This window comes from Euprymna scolopes, chromosome 38 (assembly GCF_053919585.1).
Source record: "Euprymna scolopes isolate OS-2025 chromosome 38, ASM5391958v1, whole genome shotgun sequence".
Taxonomy (NCBI): Eukaryota; Metazoa; Mollusca; class Cephalopoda; order Sepiida; family Sepiolidae; genus Euprymna; species Euprymna scolopes.
This window is the reverse complement of record NC_136519.1, coordinates 60,201,482-60,223,583: the sequence shown is the minus strand read 5'-3', so window position 1 is coordinate 60,223,583 and position 22,102 is coordinate 60,201,482. Positions and strand designations below refer to the sequence as shown.

General features: G+C 35.9%; 1 protein-coding gene across 3 annotated transcripts in view; it reads right to left on the bottom strand.

Moving 5' to 3' along the window:
- LOC145263165 (uncharacterized) overlaps nt 1-22,102 on the bottom strand; it is a 1,002,407-nt gene that overhangs the window by 312,669 nt on the left and 667,636 nt on the right. For all 3 annotated transcript variants that reach the window (XM_080120191.1, XM_080120190.1, XM_080120192.1), the window contains one exon: nt 640-770. In XM_080120191.1, the coding sequence (XP_079976317.1) occupies nt 640-770 (131 nt within the window). The remainder of the gene's footprint in view (nt 1-639; nt 771-22,102) is intronic.

The window sequence follows — 22,102 nt, the reverse complement described above, 5'->3', positions numbered from 1 at the left end:
CATCGCTGACACCGAGGATTTACACCTATATGAGACCTATGACTACAACGGAATGGCCAGATGTTTATTGCCAGCTTAAAAAGTAACACCTCTACCCTAGAGTAGAAATCATTTCACCTCTCCCACCAACACCACCAACACCACCAAAACTCCGAAGAAAAACAAAGGAATAACGACGATGGGGAGATCACAATGAAACTGTACCCAGGTTGAAACTAACTCTCTTGGTCCTAAAGACTTAATAACTGATAACACTTAAGTGAAAGTAGGACAAAGATACCGACAAGAAATAGAGATTAATGAATACTCAAGAGAGTACGTCGACGTACTGAAAAAGCACAGACTGCATCCACCAAAAAAGTCCGATTCCATACGAGACCAGATAGCGGGTTTGTCGATATAGTCAGATGACGAGATAAAAACATGTGTTATTATCAGTTGTGGCTTAGAAATTTGAGAGACGAGAGGTCACGTAAAGTAAAGATAGATAAGGGCCATTCAGTCAGACGATAAGCAATCATCAGTGAATATCGCACAAAAAGAAGTGTCAACAAGTGATAAGGCAACGCCTTTTAAGTAAAATTGAAATACATTTCTCTCTTTTTTTTTTTTAGCAAAAAAGATTCGTGTTATACATACTTCATCCAAGCGAATCCTTCGAGATATGTGTTCACGTAGGAAGAAAAAATTTTGTAATCCCGCCGTGCGTCAGTTGACAAGAGACTGACGTTAATTTGCTGGATTTCACGGAGAATGTTTTCACATTCGGCCTAGAAGAAAAACAGAAATAAAACATTTATGGAAAACTGGTAAGGAGCCAACATCAATTGAGCGAACATATTTACACTTTTCATATAACTCTTCCCATTTATTGTTGGAATTCTATTGTAGCTATTTACTAGCCTCCCCACGAGGGGAAAGTTATATAAACGGTGGGTTTTTGAAGTGAGAGAATCCACTTCGCTCGAAAGCGAAAATACAACTTCACTCAGTCTAGAAGTAATTTTCCTTGTATTACCCGAGGACAGAGAGAGTAAAGTGTCATAACAGATCCCTTTCTTTGCTTCTTGCTAAAAGGCCAAGGAATGAAAACTTCCACATTAGTGGAAATAATAGGAAATAATATGTACGATGGTGACGATTAATTACTATGTATATGTACGATGGTGACGATTAATTACTATGCATATGTACGATGGTGACGATTAACTACTATATATATATATATATATATATATATATATATATATATATATATATATATATATATATACTAGTGGAAATAAAAACAAAGCATATTTCGCTTAACCGTACATATGGAAGATCCTCGTATAGAGCATATAAGAATTCAATTTCAATTAAGCGTGACAGACCAAATGGTCGATTCCCCAAAACAACCATAGACATGAACCCACATAATACCCAAACTTGAGTACGTTTAATGTAATGTTTTCATTTGTTACACGGACACTAATGACGGACAGACAAATATATTCGTTGTTTGTTTACAGCTTGCTACGTCATAGATCTTGCTGACTTATCATCTGATCAACGAGGATTTAATGAGATCAGCTGACACGTTTGGCATGAACTGAAGTCTGTAGCCCATGGACGAGTTAGGCTTTGCTATTTTAACAGCACATTCTAGAGAAAACTTTTAAATATTCGTATTATTTGTATTCTTCTGACTACTGTTCTCATCTTGAGTGTCATTTTCAAAACATTTCGGTCGATGTAACATCCGACCTTCTTTGGGAGTACCTTGTCGAACTCGGTTGAACTCGAGAATATGCACGGAATTTCGAACGAAACCCACAGGAGTAGCATACTCTCCTTCCATCACCCATGACTGGATAGAAGTCCTATGTAATTCGCAATTGTATTTTCAGTCACCCGAACTGAGAATTGAACCTTCAACCTACAGGATAACTGAATTTTTTCAAATACTCCAACCATGGACAAATCTTAGTACTAATTTTAGGAGTCTTAAACCTATTGTATTTGTAGATATAATTATCATTATTTATTATTAATTATTATTACTATATATATATATATATATATATATATATATATATATATATATATATATATATATATATATATATATGGCTTATTGAGAGAATGACGGGAATAATATTATCCCTGAGGAGAACTGAATTTTCATTATAAAGGATGACAAGAAACACGTTCCTTTGAAGATATAGAAACGATATCAGTGGTTGTAGATGGGTGATTAAGGAGTAAGAAAAACAGAGATTTTGCTTGCTGGCATCGAGGGGCATGCCCAGGGTCCAGAAAACCTCCCCAGAAGAACTAAGTTGAAAAGCTCCTGTTATAGACTGTCTGGACGAACCTAAGTTGTAAGAACCTGCATCACGAAGCCGTTAAGAACCCAAAGCACTTAGCTTTCCTTGTACGAAGTCTACCGTGAAGATCTTTTAAATAATTATTCTCGTTTATAAAAAATGATCCCAGACTTGAAACACGGTTTATTACAGCACCGACCCCACAACCAACCTGGACTGAACCGAAGGAGGAGGTAAACTAGCCATTCACCATGGCATCTGCAGGAAGAACTCCAAACTGCAGTATCCGACGAACGGACAGCCAAAGATAAAGTATTGCCACATGGACTTAGGGTCATGCGTATTTTGCGTGCCCTGAGCAGTTGAATGGTATTTCAGTGACCAGTGAAAGTTTTGCCACCCTTGAAGGGTCCACCGCTAGACAAAATCATGAGTGTAGCCACCAGGACTTAGGGTTGGTGCGCATTTTCTTGTTTGTGTGTACGCCATAGCCCTTGCTGAGTTGCGTCTATGGTCCTGTGAACCGAGGATTGGACGAGTGTGACCCAGTGGTGGTTTACACGTCTTTTATGACTTTAAACAATCACAAATTTCTTACTAAAGTTTGATTTGAAACATTAACATTCTTAAGATTTAAAACAAATAAAGTTTTTTCATGTCCTTAAAACATTGTCATGATCAATAAGGTGTGATCATTTTGTGTTAAATTTATATACAAAACTTGTTGTTTGGTGTTTTATTGTATTTTTACAACTAAACTTTTCAAGTTGTTTACATGTAATCGCCTAAAAATGGAGAATCGTATTTTTCTTTTTAGGCGTATTAGAATATAAGTTTCATATTTCCAAATAATAAACGTGGTTTTTCATACGTAATTTTATGTTTATTGGCTACATAAATGCATATTTTGTAAAATATACCAAATGTTTATCCATTTTTATTCTTTAGAAAAAATGTATTTCTGGTACGCCACACAGAGATTTATCTAAAAAGTTATTTTTTATTTTAGAAGCAAAACATCCGACTTTAGCTCCGTCGTTGGATTAAAAAAATAGTAAACGAGGGTTTTCATATGTGATTCGCTAGATAAAAATGTACAAATAAGTTTTTTTTTTGTAGAAATTTGTTTTTATGAGTGAATGAGATTTGGTACACAGACATACTTTTCATGCGAACCTAAATATGGCGTCCCAAAAAAGAATGACAAATTATTTTACGTTAAATTTATATTAGAATCTGATCTTGCACTTTAAATACTAAAATGATTGATTTTCTTTCCATCAAGTTTTTTAAGGGTTGTCATTTCATTTTGAGATGGGGATTTAGTTGAGTGTGTTAATCTACAAATTTGTCATTATTATTATTATTATTGGCTCACATGGAGCTTTCACACAAGTCAACAAACGATCTGATTGGAAACCTGTGGTGTTCTCTGGAAGCTGAGTTACAACAAGTCTCCCCAAACGTCCAGCACTCTCTACTTCCTTCGATAGCATTTGCAAATGAATTTGCATCATCGCAACAGCCGCTTACCATTAATTTATCGCTGGTAGTGGCCATTGGTTTATACTGGAATTTGAGTGGCCTCCCCAAGGTTCCAGTTCTTTTTGCGCTTGTCCAGCCGAGGTCTGGTTGGCACTCGCTCCTCGGCCTTTTAGGCCTTATTGACCCTTCTCGGCCCTTTGGTATCATTTTTTTTTGGGGGGGGGGACGGTGATGAAACAATGGGGGGGCATGCATGATGGGGGGGTGTATTATTATTTGCATGTTTTTCTTACAGCAAAGCAAATCAATTTAATAATCCACCAAATGTTTATAATTAAAATAAAATTTTATAGAGAAAAGATACAGAATAGTTTACAAAGCCCACGCCCTACCCATGTTAAAAATGGTTTTCTAAATAGTAACATTTTTATTTAAAAATTCTTTCGTAACAATAGGAGGGGCGTTGTTAAATATTTTGTTCGTACATCGTTTTCTCATTTTGCCTATAACTCATCGATTACATTCAACTGTTTATGAAAACTTTCAAGAAGTATGTTATATACTAACGACAAACTGATAAAAATTTGGTTTTCTTTTAAAATCAAAATGAATCTTTTGTTGTTTTACAGTGTTTAATCAATTACAAGGAAAGCATTTGAGAAAAGTATACACGAAAATTACCTGGGGGGGGGTTATGTAATAACTTGAAAATTTACAAAAAGCCCCCCCCAAAAACCCAACCAATCTCTAATTAAATATTTAAAAATTTTCAAAGAATCGGACTCGGAATCGAGAACCGTATCGAAATCGGAAAGTAAGAAGGAAATTGGTAATTGTCTCGGAATCAGGAAAAATTTTGGAATCATCCCATCACTACTATGTATCCATAGTAATTAAGCGTCACGCACCATATAGATAGTAATTAATCATCACAGCACATATACATAGTAATTAATCATCACAGCATATATACAAAGTAATTAATCATCATCTCATATACATATATATAGTAATTAATCATCACGCCACAGATCAAGAGTAATTAATCATCAGGCCACATATACATAGTAACTAATCATCACGCCACATATACATAGATATTAATCATCACCCCACATATTAATCGTCACGCAACATATACATAGTAATTAATCATTACCCCACATATTAATCGTAACACCACATACATAGTAATTATTCGTCACCCCACATATTAATCATCAAACCATATATACATCGTAATAAATCATCAAAACACATATTAATCATCACTGCACATATTAATCATCACACCACATATTAATAGTCACGCCACATATACATAGTAATTAATCATCATCCCACATATTAATCATCATCCCACATATTAATCATCACCCAATATATTAATCGTCACGCCAAATATACATAGTAAATAATCATCACCCCCACATATTAATCATCAACCCACATGTAAATCAACAACCCACATATTAATCATCACAGCACATATACATAGGAATTAATCATCACCCCACGTATTAATCATCACACCACATATTAGTCATCATGCCACATATACATAGTAATTAATCATCACCCCACATATTAATCATCACACCACATATTAATCGTCACCCCAAATTTTAATCATCACCCCACATATAAATTGTAACCCCACATACTAATCCGCCCACATATTAATAATCACGCCACATATACATAGTAATTAATCGTCACCCCACATAATAATCATCGCCCACATATTAATCGTCATGCCATATATACATAGTAATTAATCATCACCCCACATATTAATCATCACGCCAAATATACATAGTATAATCATCACCGCACATATTAATCATCACCCCCATATATTAATCATCACTCCACATATTAATCGTCACACCACATATATATAGTAACTAATCATCACCCCACGTATTAATCATCACCCCACATATTTCTAATCACTGCACATATCAATCATAACTCCACATATTAATCATTTCCACATATTAATTATCATGCCACATATACATAGTAATTAATCATCACCACATATATTAATCATCACCCCACATATTAATCATCACCCTATATATTAATCGACACACCACATATACATGGTAATTAATTATCACCCCACATATTTATCATCTCCCCACATGTTAATCGTAACGCCACCAATACATAATAATTAATCGTCACCCCATATATTAATCATCACCCAACATATTCATCATCACCCCACATATACATAGTAATTAATCATCACCCCACATATTAATCATCACGCCAAATATACATAGTATAATCATCATCGCACATATTAATCATCACCCCACATATTCATCATCGCACAATATATTAATCATGCCACATATACATTGTAATTAATAATCACCTCACATATCAATGATCACCCCACATATTGATCGTCACACCCACATATTAATCATCACCCCACATATTAATCGTAACCCCACATTACGCCACATATTAATCATCACCCAATATATAAATAATAACCCCACATGATAATCGTAACCCCACACATTAATCGTCACACCACATATTAATCATCACCCAACATATTAATCATCACCTCACATATTAATCGTAACGCCACATATACATAGTAATTAATCATCACCCAACATATTAAATAGCACACACAATATTAATCATCACACCACATATACATAGTATTTCATCGTCACAATACTTATAAATAATCAGCCCACTTATTAATCATCACCCCACATATTATTGTCACGGCATATATACATAGTATTTCATCATAACCCCACATATTAATCATCAACCCACGTATTAATCATCACACCACATATTAATAAGCACCCCACATATTAATCATAACTCCACATATTAATCATAACTCCACATGATAATCATCACACCACATATACATAGTAATTAATCATCACCCCGCATATTAATCATCACCCCACATATTAATCGTCACGCCACAAATACACAGTAACTAATCATAAACACACATATTAATCATCATCCTACATATTAATCACCACGCCACATATTAATCATCACGACAAATATACATAGTAATAATTCGTCACCCAACATATTAATAATCATGCCACATATTAATCGGCACCACCCTCATTAATCATTACACAACATATCTACCGTCACTCCACCATTAAATCCTCACCCCCCATCTTAATCATCACATATTACTCGTGACCCCACATATTAATCATCCCGCCACATATACATAGTAATTAATCATCACCCCACATATTAATTAACACCCCACATATTAATTGTCGCGGCACATATACATAGTAATTAAACGTTTCCATACATATTAATCATCACCCCACATATTAATAATCACCCAACATATTAATCGTCACGATATATATACACAGTAATTAATCGTCGATCTCACATATTAATCATACTCCGCATATTAATCATCACCCAACATATTAATCATCACTCCACATATTAATCATCACCCCACATATTAAACATCACCTCCTATATTAATAATCCTCCCACATATTAATCGTTATGCCACATATGCATAGTAATTAATCATCACCCCACATATTAATAACCACCCCACATATAAATCATAACTACAAATATTAATAATCACCCCAAATCTAATTCATTACGCCACATATACATAGTAATTTATCGTCACCCCACGTATTTATCATCACCCCACCTATGAATCATCACCCAACATATTAACTGTCACGCCACATATTAATCATTGCCCCACATATTAATCGTCACCCCGAATATTAATCATCACCCCACATATTAATCATCACCCCACATATTGATTTCCATGCCACATATGTATCATCAGAGCACATATTACTCATCATGCTACATATACAAAGTAATTAATCGTCACCCCACATATTAATCATCACTCCACATATTAATCGTTACGCCACATATATTAGTAATTAATAATCACCCCACATATTAATCATCACTCCACATATTAATCGTTACGCCACATATATTAGTAATTAATAATCACCCCACATATTAATCATCACTCCACATATTAATCGTTACGCCACATATATTAGTAATTAATAATCACCCCACATATTAATCATCACCCCACACATTAATAATCAGGCTACATATATAGTAATTAATAATCACCCCACATATTAATCATCACTCCACATATTAATCGTTTCGCCACATATATTAGTAATTAATAATCACCCCACATATTAATCATCACCCCACACATTAATAATCAGGCTACATATATAGTAATTAATCATCACCCCACATATTAATCATCACTCCACATATTAATAGTCACGCCACATGTACATAGTAATTAATCGTCACCCACATAAAATAATCTCCACACATATTAAAAATCACCCCACATATTAATCATCACCCTACATATTAATAATAACCCCGCATATACATCGTAATTAATCATTACCCCACATAGTAATCATCACGCCACATATACATAGTAATAATTCATCACCCAACATATAATTCATCACGCCACATATACATAGTAGTTAATAATCACCCAACATATTAATCATCACCCTCGATATTAATCTTCCCCCCTACATATTAAAAATCCCCCCACATATTAAACATCACTCCACATATTAATCATCACACCATATATACATGGTAATTAATCATCACCCCACATATAAATCGTCCCACCACATATACATAGAAATTAATCATCACCCAACACATTAATCATCATGCCAAATATACATAGTAATTAATCATCACCCCCAAATATTAATCATCATCCTCATATAAATCGTCTCGCCACATATATAGTAATTAATAATCACCCCACATGTTAATCATCACCCAACATATCGTCCCCGTGCATATTAATCATCATCCAACATATTAATCATCATTCACATATTAATTATCAGGCCATATATACACAGTAATTAACCGTCACCCCACATATTAATCATCAACCCACATATTAATAATCACTTAACATATTAATTGTCATGCCAAATATACATAGTAATTAATCATCACCCAACATATTAATCATAACCCACATATAAATCATCGCCCGACATTTTAGTCATAACGCTACATATATATAGTAATTAATCGTAATCCCACATAATAATCATCACTCCACATATTAATTACCACTCTACATAATAATAATTACCCCACATATTAATCATCACTTCTCATATTAATCATTACGCAACATATACATAGTAATAAATCATCATCCACATATTAATCATCACTTCGAATATACATAGTAATTAATAATCACCACACAATTTAATAATCATGGCTCATATACATAGTAATAAATCATAACTCCATATATTAATAATCATATATATAGTAATTAATCATAACCCCACATATGAATCATCACCCCACATATTAATAATCACCCAACATATTAATCTGTACGCCATATATACATAGTAATGAATCATCACCCCACCTACTAATCATCACCCATATATACATCAAGCATATATACATAGTAATTAATCGTCACCCCGCATATTAATCATCACACCACGCATATTTCATCACCCTATATATTAATCATCACCCCACATATTAATCGTCACACCACATATACATAGTAATAAATCATCACCTCACATATTAATCATAAACCCACGTATTAATAATCTCCCTACATATTAATCATAATTCCACATATTAATCATCACCCCACATGATAATCATCATGCCACATATATATAGTAATTTATCATAACCCCACACATTAATCGTCACCCCACATATTAATCGTCACACCACAAATACATAGTAATTTATCATAAACCCATGTATTAATAATCAACCTACATATTAATCATCACTCCACATATTAATCATCACGCCACATATTAATCATCACGACACATATACATAGTAATAATTCGTCACCCCACATATTAATAATAACCCACATATTAATCGTCACAGCACATATTAATCACCACACAACATATCTATTGTAAGCCCACAAATTAATCCTCACCCCAATCTTAATCACCACATATTACTCGTCACCCCACATATTAATGTCTCGCCACATATACATAGTAATTAATCGTCACCCACATATTAATCGTCGCGGCACATATACATAGAAATTAAACATTACCATACATATTAATAATCACTCCACATATAAATCATCACCCAACATATAATTCGTAACAGCATATATACATGGTAATTAATCGTCACTCTCACATATTAATCATACTCCGCATATTAAGAAACACTCAACATATTAATCGTAACCCGACATATTAATCATCACTCCTCCTATTAATCTTTATGCGACACATGCATAGTAATTAATAATATCCCCACATATTGAACGTCACACCACATATTAATAATCATCCCACATATACATCATAACTTCGAATTTTATTAATAACCCTAAATATAAGTCATCACGCCACATATACATAGTAATTTATCGTCACCCCACGTACTTATCATCACCTCAAATATAAATTATCACCCCACATATTAATCGTCGCCCCACATATACATAGTAAGTTTCGTCACCCCAAATATTAATCATCGCCCTAGATATTAATCTTCACTTCAAATATTAATCATCACCCCACACATAAATAATAACCTCATATATTAATCATCACCCCACATATAAATATTCATGCCACATTTACATAGTAATTTATCATCACCCCACATATTAATTACCATGCCACATATCATGTACACATCATGCTACATATACAGAGTAATTTATCATCACCCCACATATTAATCATCACCCCACATATTAATCATCACCCCACATATTAATCATCACCCCACATATTAATCATCACCCCACATATTAATCATCACGCCACATATATATAGCAATAATTCATCACCCCACATATTAATCATCACGCCACATATATATAGCAATAATTCATCACCCCACATATTAATCATCACGCCACATATACATAGTAATAAATAATCACCCCACATATTAATCATAACACCGCATATTAATCATCACCGCACAGATTAATCGTCACGCCCACATATTAATCATCACCCCACATATTAATCATAACGCCACATATACACGGTAATTAATCATCACCCCACATATAAATCGTCCCGCAACATGTACATAGAAATTAACAATAATCCCAAACATTACACATCACGCCAAATATACATAGTAATTAAGCATCACCCCACATATTACTCATCATCCCCATTTAAATTGTCTCGTCACATATACATAGTAATTAATCGTAATCCCATATATTAATCATCACCCCCACATATTAATTACCACTCTACATAAAAATAATTACCCCACATATTAATCATCACTCCTCGTATTAATCTTCACACAACATATACATAGTCATAAATAATCATCCACATATTTATCATCACGCCACATATACATAGTAATTAATTATCACCCCACATTTTAATCATCATGGCTCATATACGTAGTAATAAATCATCACTCCATATATTAATAATCACACAACATGTATATAGTAATTAATGATCAACCCACATATGAATCATCACCCCACATATTTATCTTCACGCCACATATACATAGTAATGAATAATCACCCCACATATTAATCAACACCCCACATATTTATCATCATGCAACATATACATAGTAATTTATCATCTCCCCATATATTAATCATCACGCACCATATACATAGTAATAATTCATCATCCACCATATTAATCATCATGCCACATATACATAGTAATTAATCATCACCCCACATATTAATTATCCCCCCACATATTAATAATCACCCCATATATTAATCGTCACGCTACATATACATATTAATTAATCATCACACACATATTAATCATCACGTCACATATTAATCATCACACCACATATTAATGGTCACACCACATATACATAGTAATTAATCATCACCCTCCATACTAATCATCAAACCACATATTAATAATCACACAACATATTACTCATATCCCCAGATATACATAGTAATTAGTCACACCATATATAAATAGTAATTAATCGCCACCCACCATATTAATCATCAATCCAAATATTTATAGTCAACCCAACTATTAATCATCACCCCACATATAAATAATCACCGCACATATTAATCATAACAGCATATATTAATCATCAGGCCACATATTAATAATCACCCCACATATTAATCATGACAGCACATATTAATCGTCACGCCACATATACATAGTAATTAATCGTCACACCACATATTAATAATGACCCGACATATAAATTATGACTCTACATATTAATCATCACGCTACATATACATAGTAATCAATCATTAATCGTCACGCCACATATACATAATTATCACCCCACATATTTATCATCACCCTACATATAAATAATCACCCCACATATTAATCATCACCCCACATAGAAATCATAACCCCACATATTAATCGTAACGCCAACTATACATAGTAAGTAATTGTCACCAGACATGTTAATCGTAACACCACATATTAATCATCACCCCAAATATTAATTGTCACTCAACATATACATAGTAATTAATAATCACCATACATATTAATCATTACCCTACATATTAATAATCACCCCACATATTAATCATCTCCCACATCTTAATAGTCACACCACATATACATAGTAATTAATCATCACCACACATATAAATCATCAACTCACATATTAATCATCACCCCACATATTAATTGTAACACCACATATACATTGTAATTAATCATCACCCCACATATTAATCGTCACGCCACATATACATCGTCATTAATCGTCACCATACATATTAATCATCACCTCACATATTAATTGTCACCCCACATATTAATCATCAACCCACATATTAATTGTCACGCCACATATGCATAAGAATTAATCATAACCCCACATATTAATCATCAACCCACATATTAATAATCACCAAACATATTAATAATCACCCCAGATATTTATCATCATACCACATTTACATATAAATCATAACTTCAAATATTAACCATCAACCTACATATAATTCATTACGCAGCATATACATAGTAATTTATCATCATCCTACATATTAATCATTACCCCACATATTAATCGTCACGCCACATGTACATGGTAATTAATCATCACGCCACATATTAATCATGGCCCCACATATTAATCGTTACCCTAAGAATATATTATCACCCCACATATAAATAATCATCCCACATATTAATCATCACCCCAGATATTAATCATCATGCCACATTTACATAGTAATTAACTCCACATATTTATCATCATGGCACATATACATAGTAATTAATCATCACACCACATATTAATCATCACCCCAGATATTAATCATCATGCCACATTTACATAGTAATTAACTCCACATATTAATCATCACGCCACATATACATAGTAATTGATCATCACCCCACATATTAATCATCACGCCACATATACATAGTAATTAATCATCACCCACATATTAATCATCCCCCTACATATTAATCGTCACCCCTACATATTAATCAGCACCCCACATATTACAAATCCACCCACATATTACAAATCCACCCACATATTAATCATCACGCCACATATACATAGTAATTAATCATCACCCACATATTAATCGTCCCGCCACATATACATGGTAATTACTCATCACACCACATATTAATAATCACACCAAATATACATAGTAATTACTTATCACCCAACATATTAATCATCACGCCACATACACATAGTAATTAATCATCACACCACATATTAATCATCACGCCAAATATGCATAGTAATTACTCATCACCCCACATATTAATCATCACGCCACATATACATAGTAATTAATCATCACACCACATATTAATCATCACCCCACATATTAATCATCATGCCAAATATACATAGCAATTACTCATCACCCCACATATTAATCATCACACCACATATTAATCATCACACCACATATTAATCATCACACCACATATTAATCATCACGCCACATACACGTAGTAATTAATCATCACACCACATATTAATCATCACGCCAAATATGCATAGTAATTACTCATCACTCCACATATTAATCATCACGCCACATATACATAGTAATTAATCATCACACCACATATTAATCATCACCCCACATATTAATCATCATGCCAAATATACATAGCAATTACTCATCACCCCACATATTAATCATCACACCACATATACATTGTAATTAATCATCACCCCACATATTAATCATCACCCCACATATTAATCATCACCCAATATATGTGCTGCTTCTTTGAGTCGTCCTACTCTTCATTGTTCTTCTCTGCCTATAATTTTTATTTCTCAGGTGGTTTCAATTTTCCCTCCTCATATGGTCAGCCATGCCCGACTTTTTAATAGCTCCCCATATCTTTTCCATGTTCTTCTAACCTTAACTGACATCTTGCCTTTGTGTAGCTTTCCACATTTACCTACGCACATTCATGATTTTTTTTCTGAACGTTTCTTGAGTTGCACAAAGTTTTTTTTTTTTTTCGGAATATTCGCTGCCCAAATAAGATCTCCTCAATATGGCTAACTTACATTAACTTTTACGAGGCATGGGGCACCCTTTCCAAGTGATGTTACCTCAAATAGCAGCCCGAAGCTGGGTACTCCACCAGACTAAATAAATTCTTGTCCTGGAATTCAGTAAGACCAAGAAACTAAAACGAAAGATATACTACAACATATGAAAATGGTTAATTGGGGAGAGGAAAACTATGTTCTCAATTTCTTTACTAAATCAGTGTTTGAGAGATAAAGAACTTTAATGGAACATTCGAATATCTATGTATCGCATATAAAGTTCAAGTGTAAGCCCCATGTAGTAGGTCCCTTGATTTCTGAGAACTTCGACTGAAGTAAAATAAAATAAACAAAAAAAAAACCCCACATATACGAGGTGCTTTTAATCAATTTCTAGACTACTTTTGTACAGACATTTAAAATTGTCATAGACTCTTTAAATATCACTGTGTTATTGCTATACATCTTATGAAATAACTAGCCAATTTTTATGATTACAAGTTCAAGTTAACAGCTACAGCAGGAATTGGAATACACTCTATTAAAGCCTGATTGTTACACCTGGTGAATTTTAAAAACGCAATTAGACGTGAGGACGCTTTAGAAGAACGATATGTAATAAAATTCTGTTTTAAACTTCGAAAAAATCCCACAGAAACGTATGGAATGTTTCAGACTGTTTTTGGAACAGGCATCAGTTTTTGAGTGGTATAAGAGATTCAAGGAAGGCAGGGAGTCTGTGAGGGATTGTAGGATGATAAGAGGTGTGAAAAGAGTAAGCAAGTCAGAACATCAGAGTTGATTGGCCAAATAAAGAATTTCACAGATAAGGATCGTCGTGTGTCTATAGAGACAATAAGTGCACAGTTTGATGTCAGTGTGGGAACTGTACATACAATTATTTGTGAGGAACTGAAGATGCAGAAGATTCACACGAATGCACCAGTCCACAACTCCATACTTGTCACAGATTATTTGAACAGATCATCAAGACAGTTCCTTACCCTCCCCTATAGTCTAGATCTTGCTCCCTGAGACTTTTGGTTATTCTCTCAGCTCAAGGAAAACCTTAGAGGCTGTCATTAGGAGACAATTAAGGAAATGAATGAGACTGTGATGAGGGTCATTGACACGTTCACACAAGAGGATTTCCATGGAGGTTCCAGAGGTTGTTGGAAAGGTTCAACAAGTGCATCACAGCTGGAGGAGATTACTTCGAATGGGATTAGAGTTTCATGTGCCATCAATAAAAGTGCCTATAAGAAAAAAGTCTGGAAACTTATTAAAGGTACGGCATACCTTCCATTGTTTCACTCTAAACCCTTCATTTGTAAGATGAAATGTTTCTTATATTTAAAACTTAGTGACCAACTTTACAAAAAAATAATATAATTACACAACGCATGTTTATAGTCTTACATATTTCTTATATATTTCGATACTCATATTGGTATTTTTCGGGAATATTTTCAGTTTTTAAAAAAATATTTTTCCGACGAGACTTTATAATTACTCTTAAGCAATTCTTGTTTATGTATTTATATATTATATCCATTAATTTTACTTATACACATATCAATGTAACTATATCCACATACACGTACGCGCACATATACACAAACGCATTTATATGCAAACGCAGATACACATACATACATACATGATGGCCGCAAATTCGTTCTCGAATATTGCGATTACTTAATATAGCGTTACAAAATTAAGGCATGCATACAACTCAGCGATGAACTGCAAAAGTGTGGCTTTTAAGCCCCTCCAAACTCATATCAGCTCCCATATGAGCCACCAGATCATAGTCATCTGCATAGAGCAAGTCACGAATCGTGTTAGTGAGTACTTTCGTGCTTGCACTGAAACGCCTAATGTTGAACGGTAACAAATATAGACACCATCAGAGCAACCCCTAAATGCCATCTGAAAGACCGCGATGAAGTACAAAGCAAAGAATGTAGGTGCTGGAAAGTCTCCCTGCTTAATAACATTTTCTACTGAAATAGAATTGGCCAGTTTTTCCTCAACGTCGATCACAGTCTTCATATCATCATGGAAGAGCTTTAAGATGGATACAAACTTGTCAGGACAGCCAAGCTTTTTCAGAATCTCCTACAAAGCAACCCTATTTACTGTATCGAAGGCTTTGGTTAAATCGATGAACATACATACATACATACATACATACATACTAATTACTTCGTCTTTACAGACCTTAGTCATCTCAATGCTCCCCACCAACCTCATCATAGTTATCAGGTCAATCCTCAGGGACACCTAAGCCCTGTCCATAAGCCTGAAAATTACTTTTTCCGGCCAGCATTAAACTTGCACAGTCTGCCACACATATGACAGAAAAAGTTCTGCGTTAAAACTTGTTTCACTTCTGGCTCCATTTTTTTGCTCACTTTTCTCATGTTTTTTATGGTTAATGTAAGCTGCTTTTGAGAGGAGCACGCAATTACAAGCCTCACACTTCCAGCTCTGCAATTTAATGGGCAAAACCAACACGTTCCCCTTCCGAAAGCTTCTCTTGAGTTCAGCATGATTGATTTTTTCCCTTGCAAAAAATTCAGAACTCCCTCCAACTAGCCTCCTCCATTCAAGCTGGTGTTCTGCCAGGATCTCCCAGTTCTGAACAGGAATCTTAAAAGCTTTAAGTCTTTTATGTAATTCTTGAAGTGCTTCTTTAGTCGATGTTGAGGACGTTTGCCAGTCTTAAGCTCGCTGTAAAACAACTGCTTAGGCAGCCTCACATCCTCCATTCGAACAACGTGACCAGCGCAACCGGTTCCTCATCACCATTGTTTCGATGCTCAAACACTCAGCCTTCCCTAGAATGTCCGCGTCAGGTGTCAGTGATTGCCATTTCAAATTTAGAACTCGTCTCAGGCGTTTCTGATGGAATTTCTCGAGTTACTTCAAGTACCGTCGTTGTGTTGGCCAACATTCAGATGAGTAAAACTGAAAGTACACAGGTCGAGTAAATACTGATCTTGGTTTTGACAGAGATGCCACGATCACACCACAGCTGCTTTTCTAGTGTCCCAAATGCCGTTGTCAACAGAAAATTCCTCAGTTGCCTGGGTATTTATTTGCTTCCCCACTGAGCAAATTAAGCACTAGGCCGTTTTTTAATGTGGAGAGAGAGGGAGGGAGGAGGAGGGAAAGGGGGGACCAGCTCCCGAGAGGTGGGAAATGGGAGCGGGATTGTAACTGTTGGTCTGTAGGGTGATCCCTACATTGACCAAGGTCCGATATGTGGGGTTACCCCCACATATGGTCTTTGCTAGTCTTAGCTTGCAGCATCTGTCGGAACAAATACTACACTTTGATCTTGTCACCCGGGCCCCGGAGGGGGCGCGGGCCTGTAATTCCTCAGTTGCCTGTTGTATGCAACACAAGCCTTCATATTTCTGTGGAATTCTTGAAGCATCCTGACAAAGGCAGGAGGACATCCACTCTTCCCAATAATTACCCACAAAGCCTGTCTGTTTACAGTATCAAACGCCTTTGTAAGGTCCACAAATACTTGATAAAGTGGCAACTGTTGTTCACCACACTTTTCCTGCAGCTGCCTTGCAGTAAATATCATATCCATAATACCCCTACCCTCAGTGAAACCGCATTGCGCCTCAGGAATGATTAACAGACAAATGTTTTCGATGACTCTATCCAACAAGACTCTTGCCAACACCTTCCCTGCTGATTTAAGAATCGTTATACAACGGTGGTGATCACAGTCCAATTTTGATCCTTTCCCCTTGAAGAGAGAGACTAATAGTCTATTTATCCAATCCTGTGGTACTGGTGAACCCAGCCAAGACTTTTTGCTCAGCGTGTGTAATGCATTGGCTACATGCATCCCTCCATGTTGAAGCTGCTCAATTGGAATACAGACTGGTGCTTTCCAAGCCTTTATCCTTCCCATAGTAGAGACAAAACGAGTGAGGGTAAATTATCGATGTGATGAAGAATGTCAAGCTGAGGCAAGCCACCAATAACACTTTCATCGACAGTTGATGGGTTGAAAAACAAATCAGCAAAGTGCTCCATCTATCGCTCTTTGATTTTATCTGCATCTTTGATGAGAGTTGACCTATCTTATCTTATCTGGACAGTAAAGGTACAAAAGGAGCAAGCTTTGAGCCAAAAACCTGCTTAAGAAGATTGTATAGGTCTTTGGTGTCTTTCCGGTCCTAAGCAGATTGAACCTCTGCATATATATTGGACCACCACATATTCTTCATTCTCCTAAGCTCTCTCTGTAGAACTGCCTTATGCTCCTTGTATTTTCTTTCGACAACTGTTCTGTTTCTGAGATTTTCATTCCAAAGTTTTTCATGGAGGATTTTTTTTTCCTCCAAGGGAACCTTTATCTCTTGATCATTGTCATCAAATCAGTCTTTGTGTACAGACTTCTTCAGTATCTTCACTCCAGAAGTCACCAAAGTTAGTTTTTCCTACATAAGACGTGCACATTGCACATGTCTCTCATGTCACTTTTTGTATAAAGTCGATCATATTTGATTGGAGCTTTTGATAATTAAATTCCAAACAGTAAACCATTACTGTTAACTTTGCCGATATCATAACGGCCAAGTGCACCCCATATGTCATGGTCCTGACCAACACGCGCATTGAAATCACCGAGAACAATCAGCTTCTCTTCAATTGGTACAGCTGGTATTTTGAAGAGTCACATAAAAGGACGTGATGCTTTCTTCTGTGGATTCCATAGTTGGTGCATACACTGACAGAATAGATAAGTATAAACTACATGCCAGAGGGACCCTGAGCTTCATGAGACAATTAGTGATTCCAGTTGGATGTTCAATCTTCTCAACAAGAGTGGATCTGATCGCAAAGTTAACACCACCATCCCGCTTCATGCCCTCCGGTTTACCTTTCCAGAAAAGTGTGTAACCCAACTTCACTTCAGTAATTTGGTCCTCGCCTGATAGATGTGTTTCAGACAAAGCTGCTATATCAATGTTTAATATTTGTAACTCATTCATAACCACTGCTGTTCGTCCCTCTGGACGTGAATTTTTTTCCAGTTCAAGAAGAGTTCTCATGTTCCAACAACTTATGTTCAGTTTCATCTTTAAATTTCTTGTTTCTGTTGTCCCTGCTGTAGTGAATCACCATTAGCCACAGTAAGCTAACCAGCTTCGTTCCGATAGGCAGTTTTTAGTGCACCTTTTCTAGCATCCTCCCATACAATGGGTGAGCAGTGCTGTCCCTAAATAGGGCTGCTCAGTCACAAAAATCTCCGCCAGAAAGTGTCCTTATCAGAATAACTCAGAACATTATAACGATGTTAAGAAAGGATTATGGCTGCCTATGTGTGAAATTATGACCATGTGCTCACAATCAATTAAGTCTGCACATGTCGCCATGCCTTCGTCACCATAGGACTTTGAAAAGTGGTTAGATAAGAATGATCTAGAACCATGTACTTCGATGTATTTAAGTGGCAGAAACTTGTACGACACTAATACCACTCACTAAATCCCCATAACAATGACCAAATGACAAGCTAAAAAAGCAAGATGATTAGTAAATGCGTGGATCGCAGGTTTTAATTCAGAGGTTCCATCTCCTAGATGGATGTCAGAACAGTGACTTTGGGCCCATCACTTCTAGTGGTATAAATGCGCCCCTGAATACCAACCAGAGCATTTCTACGTACCGTAATGATTCATCATACACTCATCCATGTACACAAATACAATATATACATATACATATATGTATGTGTATATACGCATGAGACAGGAGTGGTTTGAAATCAGAGTAACCTTCTCCTAGATGATCTGTCTTGCCAGATTAACGAGTACCATTTGCTCGGAGCTACTGGTTTTATGGCGCCAGTGACTCGCCTGATACACTGTCTCCTATCAGTAGAACAGGTCCGCCGGGCTTAGAGACAAGCCACACAAGAAGGCCAGAAGTAGGACTAGATTGTCAAAGGCTATATATTTGAGCATGCCCTGGGAGTATTTTATAGAAGAGAAGGAGCTAGTCCCCACTTCGCCCCCAGTAATGTGACAATCATTTAAACCCAAATACATACATACGTACGCTCTGATGCCCAGCTGTCATCAATTGAAATGAATGTCTATCGTCTTGGGGAGGCTTCATGTTTTGACAAGTTTCTGGGCTTGACCTTTACTCCCGATCTGAAATGGAATGCGTACATCATCTGTTGCCATCGTCGCTGGAAAAATGGTGGGATCATTCTACCACTCCAGTAGATATATCACTCCTGATGCAATTCTCTACCTAAATAAAAGCCAGGTTCGGCCAATAATGGAGTACTGTTGCCACAGCTTATCCTGTCTTAACAGAGTTCAAAATAGACTCCGTAGCTTAGTTGGGGATGTCTTTTTCTTTTCCCTGCAACCTCTTTCCCACAGAAAAGATGTTGGGACCCTGTCTCTGCTTTATCGTTATTTTCATGGCAAGTGCTCATCTGAACTTCAATCAATGGTCCCCTTCGTCAGACTTTCATGAAAATCACTCGTCTAGCCAAAACCGTTATCAACAATTTCTCTTTATCTGTGCCTATACCTAAACATTCCATGAACAAAGATTCTTTCTAAGAACTGCACGCCTTCCGTTTGCCTACTTTCCAGCTGACTATAATTTGATTGTCTCCAAGTCTAACCTGAACAAGTAATCCAATTTACAAAATTCCCACTACTTATGTTTACTAAGCTATAATCACAATGACTAATGTATACCCATTCCCCCGTTATCCTCGAATGGCCTCCGAGCCTTGATAAGTGGTGACTCCTATGTAAAAAAATAAATGATTGTTGCATCTTTCCAGATGATCGCTGTCATATTGAGTTTTCTTCATCTCGTCGTTTGTGCCATCTTAGATGACTCTGCACTCCCGCTGCAGATTTGCACACTTTGAAGCAGATGTGACATACAAATTGGGCAGGTTCCACTGAGTTAACTTGAAGGGTATTCCTATGAACAACTATATGTCTTCTCAAACCAGCAGTACAACTGCAAATGTTGCTGCAGATTAAACAGATCGTTTGGTTTGGACTAATAGGTACAGGAATTTTGTGTGACTTAAAGTGGTTGAGGTAGCCAGTTTTTGACAGAGCACTCGTTCACAAGTGTCGCATTTCCAGCTTTGTGTATCATGGTTAAGACCATCAATTAAACCTTTGCAAGGCTCTTGCATCAGATTGCTGTGGGTTAGCTTTCTTTTCTCTAGAGCATCAAAACTTTCACGTACAATCTTTTGCCACTTCGGCCTTGGCAGAGTAAGTTCTTCCCACGCGTCGATGTCGATTTGCAGGACTTTCAAATTGTTCTTTGTATAATCGTTAAACCTCTTCCTAGGCTAATGTTGAAGGCACTTGTCATTTTCCAGTTCTTCATAAAAAATTGTTTTGGCAGTCTACAATCTTTCATTCGAACTATGTGGCCCACTCAATGCATGTGAGAGCTGATTACAAGGGCCACAACACAAGAGCAACATGTTCTCACAAGGACATCGGGTACTTATGCTTGCCACTTGATGTTTAAGATACGTCTAGAGCATTTTTGGTGAAATCGTTCAAGCCATTTAATGTGTCTTTGATGCAATGTCCATGTCTCCAATGAATACAACAGTGTGGTTAGCACACAGGTCTTGTAAACA